We start from the raw sequence: 20,764 nt of genomic DNA, 5'->3' as shown, positions 1-20,764 counted from the left end.
AAGGTCTGAGGTAGAAAGACACTTCACTGTTTGAATACTCTTTTATACCGTTTGCACTATGAATCACGTGAATGAATTGCCTATTAAAAAATTAAGCTTCAAAACAGAAAGAAAACATGAGGCATCTACAATTTTGGATGCATAATTAAAGCTTATTTTTCTTTTTTGTTTCCAATTTTTAAATATAGGGCAAAATACAAATCATGAAAAACCTTAAAAATGGTCCTTTTAAATTATATTACAAATAAGATTTACCAGAATACTTCTAAATGATGAAAACACAAATACTAAGTACACAATAAATTACTGAGAGCTACGATGCCTTCATCTACTTCACAAATAAGCTGTATCTCTCTTACCATATTGCAAATATTTTGTAAGACTGAACTTCCTGCTTGGAAACAAGAGGAGACACAGGAAACACAAATCACTATTAGAATGAATGGGGAAAAGCTAAGGATTCTTCTTTTAAAGTTATTAAAAGGTAAATTCTACATTTAAAATAAAAAATAAGAGATGTTAGAAGATTCCAAGTTTATTCCAATGCACTTATTCTTATTATGCATAGGAAGTGGATAGATTTCATGCATTCAAACCTGCAGCAGCACAAATAAGATTATACCTCCCTGATCTAAAGTTATCACTCTGTATATGTTATTTTTTAATGGTTTGGTATGTTTGCAAAATGCATCTGACAGTTGCAAGATCTCCAAAGCAAGTCAGGTTACCACTGTTTTTTAAATGTAATTAGGAGGTTAAGAAAAAATGATCACATTCCTGACAGCTTTCTGATCATAATATACAATAGTTTTTAAGTTTTCCTCTTTAATATAGAAGTAAAAATGTACCTTTGTAAGTTTTTTGAAAACATGAAAGTAGACAGAGTATCCAAAACATTCAGATTGCCACAAGATAGACATTCAAAAATGGTTTCTACCTCCCCCTTGCCTTTCCAGGGTTTGAAAACAAAATTACCATTCAATGAAAGAATTAAATAAGCTCCAATTTGACATCAATTTTCCGGGTTACTGAATATTTTTCATTTGGGTTATCAATGATATTTTTACATGGCCTCAACAATAAGATGGGGGGTGGTTTATTTAAAAACTTAAACTTACACCAAAGAAAACACAATTTTTAAAGTTTTCTAGCATCATGGAGTCCTACTGAAACAGAGTAAGTTCCCCAACAAAGTAAGTTTTAAAATTTCATCCAACAAAAAAGTAAAATCGTAACAATAATTCCAAGAGTAAAGACAGTCTTAGAGGGAAATAATACTCAAAAGATTGCTTTACCTCAAAGAAAAAAAGATCTATAAGGCAGCTGAGAGGCCACTTTCTTCAAGTCTGTTTCTGGAATGTGGACATCAACAGACACACTCCTTCCCCAGGACATCCTGACTGCACACAATAGCTACTGACAACAATTGAATGAACTGTGGTGCTATTTCCAAGCATGGAAATTTTACTATCTACAGACACAAATTTCCCTAACTTAAGTTAAATTGCACTTACAAACAATCTATTTTAAAACAAATTTGGTTACTAAGCATTTTTAAGAGGCACAACAGAAGCTATCCATTTTGAAGCCATCTACATTTTTTTCAGTGCTTGAAATACAGAAAAAAGAGAACCATGCAAACATGATTAATCTACATAAAAAGTAGGGAAGGCAGTTCTTAAGTATATGGACTATATTTTATTGACAAGGTTTTTATTTTCTCTTCCTGCCTCATCCCCTTGACACTTGCCCTTTACACTCTCTACATGTGAGTATGTTCATTAATCACATCCTGTTCTTCACATCCAGAGTTCTCACACAAGCACCCTTTATCACAGTGCCAATCCCCACTCTAACCCCGTTAATGCCCACCTGACCTTTGAGACTCAGGACAGGTAATCCCTTTGCCCAAAGAAGCCTTTTGTTTCCTTACTCAACCCATGGTGACTCACTTTTGTTAAACATTTTAATTCATATTACCTATCAGATTGACATTTAACACTGACAATCACTTCCTAGAATATGACACTTCTAAAATTCCATAACATCTTTCTCCAGATCATCTCCCCACTTCTTTAGTGTTTCTCAGGTTCCTCTATCTTCCCTCTGTCCCTGGGATCTCACACTCAGTCCTCTACTTAGTTTGCACACTCTGAGTTGGTGTCATCCTCTTGCATCACCACCCACAGACCAACAACACTCAAGTCCACGTGCTCAACTCCAAACTTCAACTTAATCCCTAACATTCAACCTGTCCTATGTTTCTTCAACAGCCATCCCCTCTTCTGTGACAAGCACATTCCACGACTACCACACCCCAGCTTCTGCCTTAAATCAGACTATTAACCCTCATCTAGCCCATTATTTCTAACAATCTCCTAACTGAACTCCCTGGTTCCAGTCACATTCTTCTCAATCTTTATATAATCTTCACCCTCAATCTTTATATAATGCAGCCTAGGATAACAGATTCTAACAATTTTTGGTGGCAAATCATTTCTTCAAAGGATAATGTCCCAATTCTTACTTCTTTTAGCACATGTAATATATATACACACACATATATATATATACACATATACATACATATATATGATAAACTTATTTTCCAATTTTAGTTTCATTTTTCCACATTTGAAAATAAGGTCCCAATTAAGTCTTCCTTTTCTCCATTTGTTTCCCTCCTTTAAGTGGAATAACTACAAATGGCCATTTTCCAGCACCAACTGTCCTCAGATAACAAAGACTTTTTGTACCCTAATAACCTACTTCAAAAAAGCATACATTCTTTCAAAAACTCAAAAATTGTAAACCACAGTTGTTCAGTTAGCATTTTTAGAGTGTTTGCTGCCAAATTAAGTTTTAATTTTTAAAAGAAAGAGAATTTTAGGTGTGACTCAGTGGGGATATTTAAATACCAAAGTGTATATAACTCCTACTGATACACATCATATAGATGCCAAGAGAGATGGTTCTATAACCATTATAAACGAAAATGTATCACCTGGATCCTTTTTGCCCATGCCAACCCACTGCTAATATTATCTTTCTTACCTTTCACTTTTGCAGCAAGCATTTCTGCAGCATTTTGAAGGTCAACAGAATTGAGGTTCTGATGTTTATTCATTACAGACTTTAAAACACGAAGAAGTTCGTCCAGACGTATATGAATGACTTCTTTAAAACAGTCTTAAGAAAAAAAAAATTTTTTTAATTTGTTAAATCAACCATTTTGAAGCACATTTCAGGTAGAAGCAGCGGCTCCACAACTTTTGCCTACTGTATGTTCACTTTTACTTTCACTACTGCAATTATATGCAATTTATTTAGCCTTCAAAAATCCATAATCATTTTAATTCATTAAAGATTTCAAAGTCACTCACAGTCATGGTCAACCTAGCACTACCTTTTTCAGTTTTCTCAGTCTAAATGTGCTCTCCAGATTTCCCTTGGGGCAACTTTACAAGTTTTTCCTGTCTTACAGTTTTTACTATAATATACTTTTTAATATATATGGTAACAGAGTTAAAGCCCTATAATGCCTGATATATTAACTAATATTAAACAGCACTTACATGTTAAGTTTCTATGTAAGAATTGACTCTTTGCATTAAGATATTAGAAATGAGCAACTCACAGGCATATATATAAGGACCACCACCTGACCTGCACATCTTTAAAACTGTGATATAATTTACATACAATAAAATGCACAGATCTTTATATGGTTCAATGAAATTCTGTACTTTTTAGAAAAATTGAAATAATTGCCAATGATGAAAAATTGGGGGATCATTACAAAAGCTCCAGATTTATGCCTACTCTTGAAAAATCAAAATCTGGTTATACCAGGCCCACATCCTCCTTGGCCACAAGCAGCTGAAACAGAGCAGTACTGCTCTCTTAGGTGTGCTTCTTTCCCAGTCCCTACCTGCCTAGCCCTAGTCTGCTCTACCCATTTTACAGCAGCCCTGGTCAGAGGGACACAGACAACGTTTTATAACCCCTGGAAATAAGGTGACCATATAATTTATCTTCCAAACCAAAATACTCTAGCAAGAGAAAAGGTGGGTACTACTCATAATCATGCCAGCAAACAGGCATATCCCTGGATCACCATCCCAGGCAAACCAGAAAGTATAGTCATCCTAACCTGTAAAACCCCTGAAGGAGGGACTTCCCCAGTGGTCCAGTGGTAAAGAATCCGCCTCCCAACGCAGGGGACGTGAGTTCAACTCCTGGTCGGGGAACTAAGATACCCACATGCCGTGGGGCAACTAAGCCCACACGCCACAACTACTGAGCCCGCGTGCCACAACTACTGAGCCCGCGTGCCACAACTAGAGAGAAGCCCACACGCTGCAACGAAGAGCCCGCACGCCACAATAAAGAGCCCACGTGCCACAACAAAGACCTGACACAGCCAAAAACAAAGAAATAAATAATTTTTTAAAAAACCCTGAAGTAATCCTCAAAAGTTTGAAAAGACAACCACCTGAAATACAATACTCTGATGTAATGTTTACTTCTATAACCTTACACATAGCACTAGTGTTTAACAATGGCACATTTATTAAGTGCTTCCTATGTACCAGGCACTGTTAAAAGCACTTAAAACCTATTATCTCATTTAATTTTCACATCATTTCTATTAAGTAGATGATTTTTTAAATCTCCATCGTACAGATGAGAAAACTGAGGCAAACCTAAGTTTACCAAGTCAGAATTTGAACCCAGAGAGTATAATTCTAGAAGCTAAGCTCTTAATACTGTCTCCCTATTGAAAGAGCTTAAAAAACAATCAAAAACATTTCTTAAAAGAGTGTTTTAGGGCTTCCCTGGTGGCTCAGTGGTTGAGAGTCCGCCTGCTAGTGCAGGGGACGTGGGTTCGAGCCCTGGTCTGGGGGGATCCCACATGCCACGGAGCAACTAGGCCCGTGGGCCACTACTGCTGAGCCTGCGCGTCTGGAGCCTGTGCTCCGCAACAAGAGAGGCCGCGATAGTGAGGGGCCCGCGCACTGTGATGAAGGGTGGCCCCCGCTTGCCGCAGCTAGAGAGGGCCCTCGCGCAGAAATGAAAACCCAACACAGCAAAATAAATTAATTAATTAATAAAAACTCCTACCCCCAACATCAAAAAAAAGGAGTAAGATGCTGATTTAAATTAAAAAACAAATGTTTTATAATTATGCAATTTTTTCCAGAAATGTTAAAAGATAATCACTAGAAAAATTGTCTATAGGATAAAAAACAAAAACAAGTAATTCTATCATCTATCGAATATTCCATTCATTAACAGCATTATCAAGAGAGAGAAATAAGTAGTATAAGAGAAGCAGGCAAGGTGAGTGCAAGGTGGGGAGCTGGGTATATTAGGGCAAAGAGTATCCCAGGAAGGGGTAAAGAAAGAATAGTTCAGGTAGTGATGGAAGGAGAGAGAATAGAGTGCCTTCAGGAAAAAATCCAACTCATTCATCCAAAAACTTTAATAATAGAAAAAGAAACACAGGCGATTAGGTGCTGGCTTAAGCAGCTTTGGAAGTGACTGGAGTCTATAAGATTAAAGGCAAAGGAAATGCACATAAGCACTGTACTCTAGTTGATAAAGTGTTTTCAATGAAGATTCAGGTTAAAAATGTTGATATTGCTATACATGTATCCTGGAAGTGAATAACTAGGTAACTGGATGGTGGATGGTGGGAGCCAGGAATCTCACTGTTGGAATGGAAATTTACAAATAAGCAGGGAGAGGAGGCTATAATGATCCATGTGGTGATAGATTAGAGTTGGATACTTCTGTAAGAATTCGTATTTAGTTTATCATAGATATAGGTGGCTAGAAATATTTATAGATGTGTGTATATATACAGGTTAGTACACATACATATATTTCTTTTCTTCATCAGGTGAAAGGGCCTAAAAGAAATGATGCCCCAGTAGCAACAAACATACTTAGCACCCTGATCTTGGCTTCTAATACCATTCTCCAATAAAAGGAGCCAGGGCTCCTTAGAGAAATGGCTGGTTCTAGGACTGTGTCAGAAAATACACAAGATGAGTTAGGAGCATCTTGTAATGCCAGAATGTAAGAGCTTAAAAAAAAAAAACCCTCACATTGAAGAGGGTATGCCAAGGGTGCACAGGAACCAACTGAAAGACCTCCCAATGGCCAAAGGTGGAAAAATTTGAGCAATAAATTTAAAAAGTAGCACTGGATTATAACTCAAAGTATAAAGTAAATATCCATGAGTCCATATTGATACAAATAAATGTCTGAATAAATTAATAAATGGAAGGAAAGAGACAACTCTCTTGTATAAAAGAATTCCTAATAATTTATATAGATATTTTGTCCTCAAGGAGGTGAAGCATATGCACAGTGACTTCCTTCCAAAGAGTACAACAATGGAAAGGGGGACGAAAAGATTAAACTAAACAAACTTGACAACTACTTCTTATGACAGGTGATCAAGGTCACCATTAACAGTGATAAATCATGTACTCTTGATAATGACATAAGAAATATGTCACTTTACATCTGTTAGCTTCTTCTCAGTATCCCATAACACCAGTCTAATCATGAGAAAAACATCAGACAAATTCTAATCAAGGCGCATCCGGGACTTCCCTGGTGGCGCAGTGGTTAAGAATCCACCTGCCAATGCAGGGGACATGGGTTCAAGCCCTGGTCTGGGAAGATCTCACATGCCGCGGTCACATGCCGTGGAGCAACTAAGTCCAGGCACCACTACTACTGAGCCCGCGCTCCGCAACAAGAGAAGCCACTGCACCACGACGAAGAGTAGCCCCTGCTCGCCACAACTAAAGGCCGCGCGCAACAACGAAAACCCAAGGCAGCCAAAAAAAAAAAAAAAAGGCACATCCTACAGAATACCTGACCAGTACTCCTTAAAACTGTCAAGGTCATCAAAAATAAGGAAAGTTTGAGAAACTGTCATAACTAAGGAGAGCTTAAGGAGACACGACAATTAAATGTAATATGATACAATTCTGGAAGGGAAAAAGGACATTAGAAACAATTTATGGAAATCTGAATAAACTATGGGCTTTAATTAATAATAATATATCATTATTATCAAATATTGGTTCATTAACTCTAACAGATGTACCATACTAATGTAAGATGTTAACAAATAGAGGAAACTGGGTGTAGGAGTATATGGGAACTCTGTACTATTTTCTCAATGTTACTGCAAATCTAAAACTGTTCTAAAAATAGTCTATTTAATAAATGAAATAGAAATGGACAAAAGATTTTAGAAATTTTATGTACTGTTGGAATTTTCCCCATAAACATATATTACTTTTATAATTTAAAAATTCATTTATAATTTTTTAATTCCTAAGGAAAATGTAAGCATGTAATTTCAAGAATTATCTTAATTAAATGATCACTATCTATTTTGTCTGTTTTATCACTGTGGATATTAGTTTGGTCGGTTTACTTAGCTGAGGCAATACAGCTTAGTGGTTGGTTAAAAGCGTAGTTTCTAGAAACAGATTGCCTGAATTTGAATTCCAACTCCATGGCTGATAAACCTTGGGCAAGTTACTTACCTCTCTGTGCCTCATCTATAAAAAAAAAAAGAAGCTATTGGTAGCTACTTCATAGGGTTGTTGGACTAAATGAGTTAAAACACATAAAGCACTTGGAATAGTGACTGGAACATAGTAAGCCCTCCAGAAATGTTGGCAGCTATTGTTTTTAGTTTATACAGAAGTAGAAATAGGTTAACAACATAGGCTAGGTCTGAAATAGAATCAAGTAGCTTCGAAATGAAAGAAACTTCTGGGACAATAATACAATTTGAATACCTATAAAAAATAATATAAATGTATTTTTTCCCAGTTTTGCATTGCAAAGTCTATCCTTTGTTTTATATATATAGTACATATATATATATATATATATAAAACTAAATAAAGCTATTTTATGGTAATACTTCTGCCTACTTGTCAAAACCAAGGCTGAATCTAATGTCATAACGAGTTGTGCTATACTCTTTCTGAAGCCTAATCTATGTTTGCCTTAAAAAAGAGAAAGGTGGAAATTCTCTGGTGGTCCAGTGGTTAGGACTCTGCGCTTTCACTGCTGGGAGCCAAGTTCAATCCCTGGTCAGGGAACTAAGATCCCGCACAGTGTGGTCAAAAAAAAAAAAGAGAGAGAGAGAAAGGAAAGCCAGTCATTTCTATCCCCTACTGATGTTTCACAATAAAATCTACAGATACTAACATACTTAGGAAATACTAAGTAAAAATACTTTGTCTTATTTTGAGGTCTCAGGACAAAAGAGCTTGATTTTTGTGTGCCAACAACATCAATATTCAAAATTAGGGTTGGATATTAAGCAAGAACTACAAAATACTAATGGTTTAAATGCCTAAATAAACCAAGTTAGTAAATTCTGGTCTTCTCAGAGGCAAGGAAATTAACTATGTGGAATAAACATATTTCAAAATTATTATAGTGTTTTTGTATGTTTTAAAAACATATTATTATACGTTTTTCAATGTTCCTAGTTTTAATTTCTAACACAGTAAATAGTAACACATACAGCCCACAAAAACAAAAACTTTTCTGGGTTCTCAATAATTTTTAACAGCATAACGGGTCCTGAGGATTGCTGCTATAATTTTTCTTTAAATTCACTGTAGAACATTCCAATAATTGTCAACATAAATGTTTTGCCAATTTGAAATTCTTTTTTTCCTACAAGGAAGCCCTTATAAACAGATACTGAAGTTGTTTCAAAGCAAAATACTAGAAAACAATAACTGAGTTATTTAGTAAGAAATTTCAGAAGTATCTCAAATTACCCTATAAATAAGTCTAATTTCCTGTGATTCAACACATCTCTGAAGCCTATAAGTCAACAGAAATGAACAAGATGGCTAAATTTAACAAGCGTTAATTACAAAGATTCATAAATTCTCCTATGTATTTGAGTAGATGAGTCAACTACTAGGACATCAGTATATTCTGATAATACTTCAGCTGGGACTTTATAAAATAGCAAGCCCTTAATTATGCTTTACGAGTGGTAAAAATGTTCCAATGTTCTATTTTCTTATAGTAGAATAAAGCTACCTCAAATTATTTTTATGAAGCAAAAGCCTCATGAACTTTTTTTTTCAGAAAGCTTTAAATTTAGGCAGCTCCTTCACCAACACTAAATATCCCCACATCAACAGCAGCAGCAATGAGCAAAGCAAAAGAGAGAGTAATTTTTCTTCCCTAATACAGAAGAAAGGTAAGTAGCTGATTGGTGTGGTAGAAAACAATAGATTTAAAGCAAGAAACCTGAATTCCAATGTTTGATCTGCCACTTGCTTGAAATGACCATAAACAAAACTCTGTTTCTCTGACCTCAGATTCATCATCAGTAAAACAGTTGTTGTGAATATCAAATTAACAGAAATGAAACTGCTTTACAGTCTTAATATATGTAAGCTATTATTACTATTAAATCTGTAAACCATTCAAACTAAATACCTTTGAAAACAGAGTTGTCTCACACAGAATTACACTCAGTAACAAATTACAGTATGGTCCCACAATATTTTGGCTAATGAAAAAGAGACATTAAAGTTAAATTTCAATTTAATTTTATATGTAAAGTCTAAATTAGTAAATTACTTAGAAATAAAATCATAATTAAGAGTATATTTTACAAAAATATTTCTATACCTATCAAGTTATAGTACTTAATTTAGTCATATAATTACCAGATAATTTTTAAGTTTTATAGTAGTCACGTTGTAAATGTAATAATTCAATTTATACCACAAAGGTATTATATATGCAAATATTATAATGTTCAACCAGTCTTAACACCAGCTATATAGAAGAGTAAAACTCCTGTATCCCAATGTTTGCTTGTTTATCTACCATCCCTATATGGTAATCTGAATTTTAATTTATTGTTTCATTCATTTGTGCCATTTATTTTCTGCTTCATTCAGCTTATCAAGTGAGAACAGATTAGCCAGTTCCACTTTTTGGTTCTCATGCATTAACACAATACCACACTGTTTATATTGCAAACACTTCATGGAAATGCTTATGTAAATAAATGAAAAAACTACGGTGTTTTTCCTTGATTTTAAAAAAACTGACAATAATTTTTAAAATCAGTCTTGTTAATTCAGCTTAACCCCTCTGGGAAAGCGATGAAAACAAGAAGGAAGGAAAAAGTTTCAGAACTTATCACTAGGAAACTCACTTCTTTTTTTCTGTAATGACTCCTGAATGTACAGGATAAAATGAAGCCTAAAGTGCAGCTTTCGTTATCCAGCCACTTGGGGATTGTAAAAATAATAATAGCTGACATTTTAAAACACTTATTCTATGAGCTTTATATAAATGAATTATGAACTCATTTAATTTTCACAACTCAATAATGTAGGTACTATTATCTCCTTTTAGCAGACATGAAACTGAGGCAGAGAATATAAGTAATTGGCCCAGGGCTATATACAAACAGTGGCAGAATGAGGATTCCACCTCAGGGTTCTGGCTCTAGAACTTTAACATGGTTAAAGAAGTTATAGCTTAATGACAGGTATACTCTGCAATCTGTGATTTAACAGGCTTTAACTTCCAATCAAATATACCAGTTAACTACTGTAAATGGTAACATTAGGTAAGCCATTCTAGGTAAGTGCAGAAGAGGAAAGCTATCTCCTAAGAGCTGGCACATGTGTAATAAATGAGCTACCTGGATTTCATACTTCATTCCTCAAGGATTCATTTTGTACCTTCTAGGCACTAAGCCATAAACTACTAACATTCATATTAGCTTTTCCTAAATGGTAACCATTGGAAATCACTTCTAGAGAGGTTTACTTCTAAAAAAACATAGCAGGAGGACATATCTGAGACTAGCAACTTAATGTTTCCAATATTTCACAAAATATCTTGCACACTATAGAGGGTGAAAGTTAACTAATAGTCAACAATGGTAAAATTAATACTCACTGGAATTTGCCTAAATAAATTTACACATCCTCCTGTACATTCATTTACTCTGGAAAAAAACTGGGGTAATCCACAAGACAGGATTTCAATTAAGACTTTGAAAATTTATACAGAACTTCCCTCTCACAACAGAACATAATATTTAATGACATTAAAATTTTTACATAATTCCTTCTTTCAATAAAATTTGCTTTAGAAAGTTAATATACCACTTCTGACTATAGTTCTGTCAAATTTAGGACCCAGAATTCATCAAAAGCTATCACTTAAGAGATCAGTTACATTTTTACAAATTAAAAGTGATACACTCAAATTAGAAATCATTTTTAATAATGAGAGAACTAGTTTACCTAAAACTGATGATAAAGTTTAATCTTCCTTTCTAGCCTATTTAAAAAACAAAACAGAAAAACAAGCCACCACTGTCACAACAGTAAACTTTTATTAAAATCCATTTAAAAAATAGTGTTACATAATCAAAAAGCTACAAGAAGTATTAGACTAACTGCCAATTTTTCTTCAAATATATGTTATAACGGCAATGGACACTGCCAAGCATTGAGTACCAGACAAATTAAGCAATTTGCACTACTCTTTCTAGCTGAATTAAAAGCCTTGCACTTTTCAAATTCCCAGATTTTGAACTTCCACGCATGGTGTTCCACCTGGGAATGGGAAGGTATGTCACAAAGAGAGAGTTTAAGATTACTGTATAAACTAGAAGAACATTTATGAATGTGTTCTTTGGAATTCAGAACACATTATTCCTCAGAGGGGCAACCATAAACCTGAACTGGTACTTAGACTGCACATACATTAATCTGCAGTGTTATATTTAAATACAAAGGACATATGCATAATTGCGTGCCTTCAGCATTTTAACATAAGATGAAAATTTTGCCCTGTAATTATTCATAATGCACCTTAATGACACAAGATGGAGATCTAAAACTTCAAATTCCACATCTGCTACTTATATAAGACTACAGGGTAACCTCCTCCTGGAAATAAGTAGTAGACAGAGAATCAACAAACTATCACTTACCCTATCAAAGTAAGCATGTTCATAGTCCTCTGATCTCCCTCATTAAGCTCTCCACTTTTTGTAAATAAAAACAGTAGAGGAATTCCTTGGTGGCACAGTGGTTAAGAATCTGCCTGCCAATGCAGGGGGCACAGGTTCGGGCCCTGGTCCGGGAAGATCCCACATGCCACGGAGCAACTAAGCTCGTGTGCCACAACTACTGAGCCTGCGCTCTAGAGCCCACGAGCCACAACTACTGAAGCCCGCACACCTAGAGCCTGTGCTCTGCAACAAGAGAAGCCACTGCAATGAGAAGCTCACGCACCGCAATGAGGAGCAGCCCCCACTCGCCCCAACTAGAGAAAGCCAGTGCGCAGCAACGAAGACCCAATGCAGCCAAAATAATTAAGTAATTAAAAGAAAAAAAAAACAGTAGAGACAGTGCATACATATCTTAACTCTGTTGGGGGCAAAGAGTTCTTTGGCAGACACTAATTTTCTCTAATCAGTTCATCAACACCTACTGCAATACGAGCTTCACGTTCTCACTTGGGAAAATTTCATAAACCCACACTTAAAAAACTTATCATAAAACTCACATTAAAAAATCCTACAGGGCTTCCCTGGTGGCGCAGTAGTTGAGGGTCCGCCTGCTGATGCAGGGGACGTGTGTTCGTGCCCCGGTCCGGGAAGATCCCACATGCCATGGAGTGGCTGGGCCCGTGGGCTATGGCCGCTGGGCCTGCGCGTCTGGAGCCTGTGCTCCACGGCGGGAGAGGCCACAGCGGTGAGAGGCCCGCGTGCCGGAAAAAAAAAAAAAAAAAAAAAAAAAAATCCTACAGACTGGTGGGAGGCGAATGTCCTCTAAAATGCATTATGTAGTTTGAAAACAAATACTTAGCTGTTTTCTTCAGCCTTGAATTGTCAATATTCCGAACAACGTAGAATTTCCAACTCTAATCAATTTTTGGATCACAGAATTATAAAATCAATAGCATCTGGTGTAAGTGCCTCATTCTTAACAAATTATTAAATGACTTAAGCCATATTCCAAAACTAGTTGATAGCAGAACTAGGCCTAGAACCTAGATTGTGTGATTCTCTTTCCTGAGCTCTTTCTGCCATTCCTTACTACCAATCTCACCAACTTGTATAAAATGCTTGGAAAGTGATCTGCTAGTTCAAATCAAAGAACGGCATGAAAGCTAACATTCCAAAGGCAATTTGAGGGAGATTCCAAGAATTCCTATTTCTAGGTAAAATTTTCTTTAATTTGCTCCAATAACAACTTTTTCTAGGTTTTCTTTTCATGCTATACAAATCAAAAATACTTATAGCTCAAAAATTCATCTCAATATTCTCGAGATTGATAAATGCCAAATGTCTATACCATCACTGTCTGATAGAAATCTCTGTTAATGATGGTAATTTTTATAACTTCACCATCCAAAATGGTAGCCACTAACCAGAGGTGGCAAATAAGCACTTGAAACGTGGTACTGCAACTGAGCTGCATTTTAAATTTTAATTAAATTTAAATAGCCATATGTCTAGAGGCTACCATATTGGATAGTGCAGGTAGAGATAAACCCCACGGAAAACAGAATTGGTTAATGAAATAATGAAAACTGAGCAGTGTTTTTATAGTACCTGCCACGTGAAGCAGCTGAGATAGCAAGAAAAGAACACACCATTCTGCATTCATGACCTCTGGGATCCAAATGAAACCACTATTTATCAGCAATAAGAGGTTGATGAAATCACATAATCTAAATTATAAATACAACTCATCTGTGAAACAGGTCTAAAAGTACCTGCCTTTGTGGGGACTGCATGATTAAATACCGTTTGTATGTAAAAGTACTCTGTAAAATGTGAAGCACCATATACAATTATATATCATCTCTGTAACTAGTTTAGGAAAGGGAAATGTGGCTATAAACCTATCACAAAGCTATTAACCTAAGCCTAGTCTCAACAACATGATTTAACACTTGAAGCAGTAGTCAAGTGATTTTACATACCATTGCCTCATGACAGGTAAAGTACATAGAGAAAATGGTATTCAGATAACATCAAAAGGTGATTAGTATACCCACAGTCTATATTCTTAAAAGTTAACTTTTTAGCTTTTTAACAGCCAACTGACATGAATTGAAAAGTAACAAACAATACCAAAAATTTGGCTTCTTTCTTTTAAGGAGGCAAAAGACAAAATACTGGCAAGGCCACTGATACAATATTGACAAGGATCCCTCACTCCAAAATAAAAACAGTGGCCACAGTTTACAACTATGCTGGTACTAAAGAACAGCAGAAGTCCGGGGATATTTCTCAATACCCAGAGACAAAAGCATGGCCTATGTCTACGTCCAGTAACATATATAATAACACCACCTTAAATAGTTGCAGAATTTAAACTTTTTACCTGTTTTCCTGAAGATCTCATGTGATTGTTGTAATAATTCTATTAAATAAATAAATAGTATGATACTCAAGCTGAAAATCATGAGCAAAATTAAAGAAGCATATTATTATGTAGCATTTCTTGCCATCTATAATGAGGTTAATTTATATGTTTAACATACTCCCTTAAGGAAAACAACAAACAAAAAAGGTTCTATCAATTTAAATAAACTAAAGAATATATTTCTAGATTTTGATAACAATGATGCAAAAACAGAGAAAACAAATTCTTGCTAAATCCAAGATTTATTCTGAGATGGCATACATAAATCCTTTTAACTCTGACTGAAGAACCAAGCATTAAAATCAATCCAAAGATAAATTAATGAAAATACTCTGGCCACTGCCTACTAATGAGAGTTGGTTACCCAAAAGATGGTTTTCACATTTTTAAATTAATTTACCACTCATAAACGGCAAGCTTTTTTATTATTAGCAATATAATCAAGTCTTAAATTATGAAGTACTGGTTTTCTTATTAAAAGAATAACATCCTTTCGGATTTTTAATATTACATTTCTGTAAAAAATATATTTCCTTGAGTCACATTGCTGTGCACCTGGAACTATCACAACATTGTTAATTGGCTATACTCCAATATAAAATAAAAGGTCTAAAAACAAATAATAAATTAAATAAATTAAATAAAACACGGAGACAAGTACAGACACACTCCTAAAATATATATTTCCACACACACCCTTTTACCTCAAAAGGTAATCTCCTTTTGCTGTCTTATACTTATTACCAATTTTCTCTTTTCTTTTCACTTAGGATCAGCTTTCAGTCCTCTTTCTTCCTAACCTATGAACTGTTTACTCACAAATTAAAACTCATAAAAATATTGTGGAGATAAGGAGTGGGTCCAACTTGCTTTAAATTACCATCATTTTAAATCTGTGAAACAAGGGATAAATATGCGAGATGAGGATTTCAAATGATATAAATCTCCTATGGAAAACAAATAAAAACAAACAGATATCCTAACTAAAAATCTTATTTATATTAATGAAAACCTATTTTTATTGATACATTAAATAAAATCAGATTTTACCCTAAAGTGAAGTAAATGATTTGTTAATTAACACATCATTTTAAATTTCAAATTCAAAATTAACCCAGCTACAACAAAAAGAGTAAATTTTACTGTATGTGAATTAAAAAACAAATTTAAAACAAGTAACTCAGTTAAAAACAAGTCTTTATTACAAAGCTATGCTTCTTTAAATAAATGGCAGATGTGTCATTTTAGTAATGAATCTGTTACCAGTATAATGCTTAATGTATTTAGAATATCTTTCCACATTAACAAGATAACTTTATTACCATTTAATTATCCATAATTAGACTTCAAACTCAAGCTATTAAAATGAACAGAAGTGTAGGTAAATTCTTTTCTAAAAACATACATATAGTGTCAAAAGAATGACTTATGTGATTGTCATTTTAAGGAAAATTCAAATACTAAAATTTTGAGGCTACAATTCAAGTCCAGGTATTTTGGGCATTTCAACTTGAAAATTATAATTAGGTTAGAAATAAACTCCTAAAAGCAGCATTTAGGACAAATAGAAGACATGGTTGCAGTTTCTGTTTTTCAGAACGCATGTCAGAAAATGAATATCTAATTTATAAACACAGAAAATATTTATGGAAATCTTATAAATGTCTACGAAGTCTCAGAAGGTCTCATATAAGTAACACTAGGAATCTTCATTTTTCTACATCCAGACATACCTTTATGAATATGGACTGAACTGCTACTTATTACAAAAGAATAGGAACTGTATGATTATTAATTACCATTGCCATCAAAATTAGATATAAAAGAGGCACGGAAAGTTGAAAGACTTAAGTACTAAGATCAAGTCAGGGAGTACAAATACATAGAGCTCTTTACTTCAGGAGAATCAAGTCTCATGCTCCATTATCCATTTCTAACTAGACAGAGAATAAAGTCTGTGATTATCTCTCAATTGAGGAAGAGAATAGCAAAACAGAATTAAGTTTGATTTTTGAGGAAAAAATTCACTCAAATCAGTGATTTTTAGATTCTTTTAGGAACAATATAGAAAACTGAATCCAGGCAGAAGTGTCAACAATGTAAATTAAAAACATCAGTCTGCTTATTAAAGACCAATCAATGCACTGTGTTACCATTAACAAGAAGGCTAAAATTCCAATTATCTAAAAATCTCCCATGTCAAATGGGTCCAACTTTTAAGAACCAAAGAATGAATTTTTTTTTTTGGATTCCTGTTCCCTCACTTACCAAAGTTTCTACTATGTATTGCACTGTATCTGATTATAAAATACTTTACACTGTAAACATCAAACATTTGGCAAAAAATAAAAAACAGAATAACTAAAGCAGAATACCCTGTTGCTACTACTGTGTATACACTTATCTGTAGCTAGGCTGGCAATTAAATTTTACAAACTATTCAGTAAGAATGCTAAGAGAAAAGAGTTGACGAACCTGAAAGAATAGCTTCTTTCAAATATAGTAACACATGGGAGAACTTCCTGATATCATTCACCAACTCCTTGATGTAATCAGGATCCAAAATGGAGTTGGAATTTATGGACTTGAGCCCCATTTCAGAAGTTGTAACATCAGTAGAGAGCTGGCCTGTTGACAAGACACGTTTTTTCTTTGTCTTTTTCTGTTTGTGAGCAATCATCCTTTCATATAACAGTCAAAAAAACGGAACTCCTTAAGGGGGTGAGAAAAAGAGAGAAACACAAATACTACATTAATCAGGGGACATTATACTAGATTTTCACAAATAGCCCAAAGCCTGCCTCAATATTCTATTTAAAACAATAACAACAACAACAAACCTTGTATTACTGATAAAGCAACTTCCATTTATTAAGTGCCAATAACCTTGACAACTCTATGATACGCAAGCTACTATTCTCTTCATTTCACAAGTTAGGAACCTGAGGTTTGGAGGTTAAATAATTTGTTTAAGGTCTCAGCTGATAAATGAACTGGTACTTAAACCCACATCTGCCTTGTCACCAAAACCCATGCTCTTAATAAACTTCCTCTTAACTCCTAAGGTACAGAATTTTTTAAACTGTAAAAGTTATTCTGAAATGTCAATTAGTGGAAGAAAATATTCTCCCTCCATGACATCACCTTCAAAAATAAAGGTGAAATATGAGCTTTGAAAAAAGAAAGACCTGTTTTCAAAATCCCCCTCCATCACTTACTATGCGTGACTGACAAGCTGTTAATCTCCTCACTTTGGTAAACTCATTTATAAAATGGAAATAACATCCTGACGATACCTACCTCATGAGATTATTGTAAGCATTAAAAGAGACAATGGTATAGAAGTGTCCAACACATAAAAGAAATTCAAGTACAGTATGTTCTCAATAATGCATACTCATACACACATACACACACACACACACATATATTCCGGATTATCACCTTTCATCAAGAACATTTCTCTGCTGAAAACAAGTTCTAAAGATGTCCACTAATCTGACACACCTGGATTGGTTGAACAAATAAATGTATGATTACTGGAGCAATATTTTTGGTAATTTCAGGGTGGTATAATACAAGATTTGTTATGAGAAAGATTGAGAATTGAATCGTTACTGAATACTTCCTAAATGTGTGACCTGTACAATTTGCTTACAGGCTGTATGAAGATTAAAAGGGAACTCAAAGTTTAAAGACTTCATATGTTAAAACGCCTAAACCTGGCACATAGTTGGAACTCAAGAAAATCTTAGTTTGTTTCTGCTTCATCCTTACCTTTTACCTTTCTGTAATTAAAAGTCCTAATTTTGTTTGAAATCAAAAAGGAAATGACTGGAGAAATTAAATTAGCTCAAGCATTATTAAAACATTTTTCAAATGTTTGAGCTGAGATCAGAATGAGTAAACAAAGAGGAAGGAGTAGTCTAGCTGCTGTTACTAATTTCCTAATGATCTCTCCACATCCATTCTTGTCTCATTCCAAATGTAGTGAGTACATTTTCAAAACATGAATCTCATCATGTCATTTCTCTGCTCAAAACTCTTCCAAAACACAAGTGAGATGCTATCGTGCACTACAAGGCTCAGCATGAAATCTGGCTCCTACTTACCTCTGCAACGTCCTCTGGAGTCACAATTCCTACTCAACACTTAACACTCCTGCCACACACACCTCTTTCTCATTTTTCCAACACTATTTGTTTACCGTGACCCACAGTGGAGCCAGTATACACATTAAATATGTTATGTTTGTGTGTGGTGTGTGTGTAGGAATGCGTAAACATAAAACAGATTCTGGCTAAGGAGCCAGGTGATGTACTCAGATGTTTTCTTTCCTATCCCATTTCATTTTTTAAAAAGCCGATTGCAACCCACCAAATTGGTCTCAGAATTCTAATGGGTTCTGTCCCTACAACTTGAGAAACACCAACTGGTGGACTCAGGGTCCTGTCTACATGCAGCTCCATTTGCCTGGACTACTCCTTCCTCTTTGTTTACTCATTCTGACCTCAGCTCAAAGATCACTTCCTCAAAGAAACCTTCCTGGACCTCCCCTGCTCCCATAACCACCACCACCACCACCAAACTAGAACAGAATCTCCTGTTATATGCTTTGCACCATCTTATACTTTTCATCACTGCACTTATCGAAGTTCTCATAGGTGATTCGTGTCTCCTTATCCAGACTATAATCTCAAAATCATGACCAATGTTTGCTAACCAAGCGTTCTCTGCTTAAAGCACAGTGCTTGGCATATGAGGGATAAACAACTCAAAACTGTCCGCAGAATGAGTGATGAATTGGCAGAACAAATAATGAATAATAATAAATAAGTAGTTTATAATGAATTTATAAACTTTAAAAGTTTATAAAGTTTCAATTAATTTTTACAGAAATAAAAATGTTTAACTCTGGATTGTTGCAGTGTTTTGAACGGAAAATAGAATCGGTTTTTAAAAATCTGTCTCTAAAATAGTATCTTACCAAAAAAACCAAGCATATGAAGTTGAGTAACGGCAAGAGTACATAAAATTGGAATCAAAGGTTGATTTCTATTATTGTTTCTCTACTTCTGATTATTAAATAAGGTGTCCTGACACTTCTTCAACGGCTTTTAAAATTCCTTTATTCAGTATTCTTATTAATCTCAAATTATTTCTGGAAATGCAATTTCTACATTTAATCTAGTTTCAAACCTATCTGACATTAATCCTTAAATGTGTAAATAACTTCTAAAATGAACTTAGCTATAATAATAGTGCCCCCCAAATTGTCCCAAGTCTCCCCTCCAACAAAAACAAACAAAACACTCAAGTGCCTTGTTTGGGCAGCTCTTTTACAAATCGTTAATTGAGAAGACTATTAGCTTAATTCATCACTTCTGCAGCTTAATAAAGTCACTCTGATTAATTTTGATGGCTTTTAGTTTAGTAAATTAGAAAATTGGTCATTGTCACTGGTAAAAAGATGGTTATAAATTTTAAAGCATATATCACAAGCTTCGAATAAAACAATTCACCTATTTCAGTAAAAAAAAATTATTTTAACTGTCAAATTAGTAGCCCAAAGTTGTAAAAAGTGTTTCAAAAATGCTTGAATACATTTAGTCAAGACTAAGAATGTCTGTAAACGAACAAAAACGATGGGGAAGAGAGGAACTAAAAGGTGTTATACTCTACCTCTAGTCGAGATTACGGTGAGCAATGTACTACTTTTATTACATATACTTTACTACTTTTCATATTTCAAACTGAAGGAAACATTACAGTTGAACAAAATGTTAACATAAAGTTAATCCAAGCTTTCACAAAATTGAACTATGATAATGAGAAAGTTTGGAGGTTATACACTTTCCGAGATCATCCACATTACTTTCTCATGTCCCAAAATGAACATCCTCTAGTTGGTGGTAACATAAAATGTAGTTACTAACAGATTGCAACTGGAAATTTAATTAAATGAGATAATAATATGGAAAGCACTTAGCACAACGCTTGGTTCATCATGAAGACTCAATAACTGTTAGCCATTATCACTAGCGTGCTTTACTGTGGGAGACTGTTAACATACGTAAGTAATGAACAAAATGTGACTTCACTACAGTATATCTGTAAACTGTGAGCAAGAAATATAGGACTGGAAACAATTCCAGAAACTTAACTGACTTCATGGAAGCCTACTAAATGGCTTCCAAGTGAAGTTTGAACTGTGCAAACAGACTGTTGAGCAAAATATTTGTGAAACTCTCCTAATTCTCTGCATCTCTTCC

At 34.6% G+C, this 20,764-nt stretch overlaps 1 protein-coding gene across 4 annotated transcripts in view; it reads right to left on the bottom strand.

Moving 5' to 3' along the window:
• Nucleotides 1–20,764, bottom strand: part of ARHGAP29 (Rho GTPase activating protein 29) — a 75,590-nt gene that overhangs the window by 41,443 nt on the left and 13,383 nt on the right. For 2 of the 4 annotated variants that reach the window (XM_033433097.2, XM_033433104.2), the window contains exons 2-4: nucleotides 16,968–17,204; nucleotides 14,451–14,489; nucleotides 3,055–3,189 (exon numbers count right to left, since the gene is read on the bottom strand). In XM_033433097.2, coding sequence (XP_033288988.1) covers nucleotides 3,055–3,189; nucleotides 14,451–14,489; nucleotides 16,968–17,172 — 379 coding nt within the window. In that variant the 5' untranslated portion in view covers nucleotides 17,173–17,204. The remainder of the gene's footprint in view (nucleotides 1–3,054; nucleotides 3,190–14,450; nucleotides 14,490–16,967; nucleotides 17,205–20,764) is intronic. The other 2 variants (XM_033433112.2, XM_004263043.4) reach the window with 1 other exon arrangement.

This window comes from Orcinus orca, chromosome 1 (genome assembly GCF_937001465.1).
Source record: "Orcinus orca chromosome 1, mOrcOrc1.1, whole genome shotgun sequence".
Lineage (NCBI taxonomy): Eukaryota > Metazoa > Chordata > Mammalia > Artiodactyla > Delphinidae > Orcinus > Orcinus orca.
The sequence above is the reverse complement of the archived record's forward strand: the minus strand, read 5'-3'. Positions and strand labels throughout refer to the sequence as shown.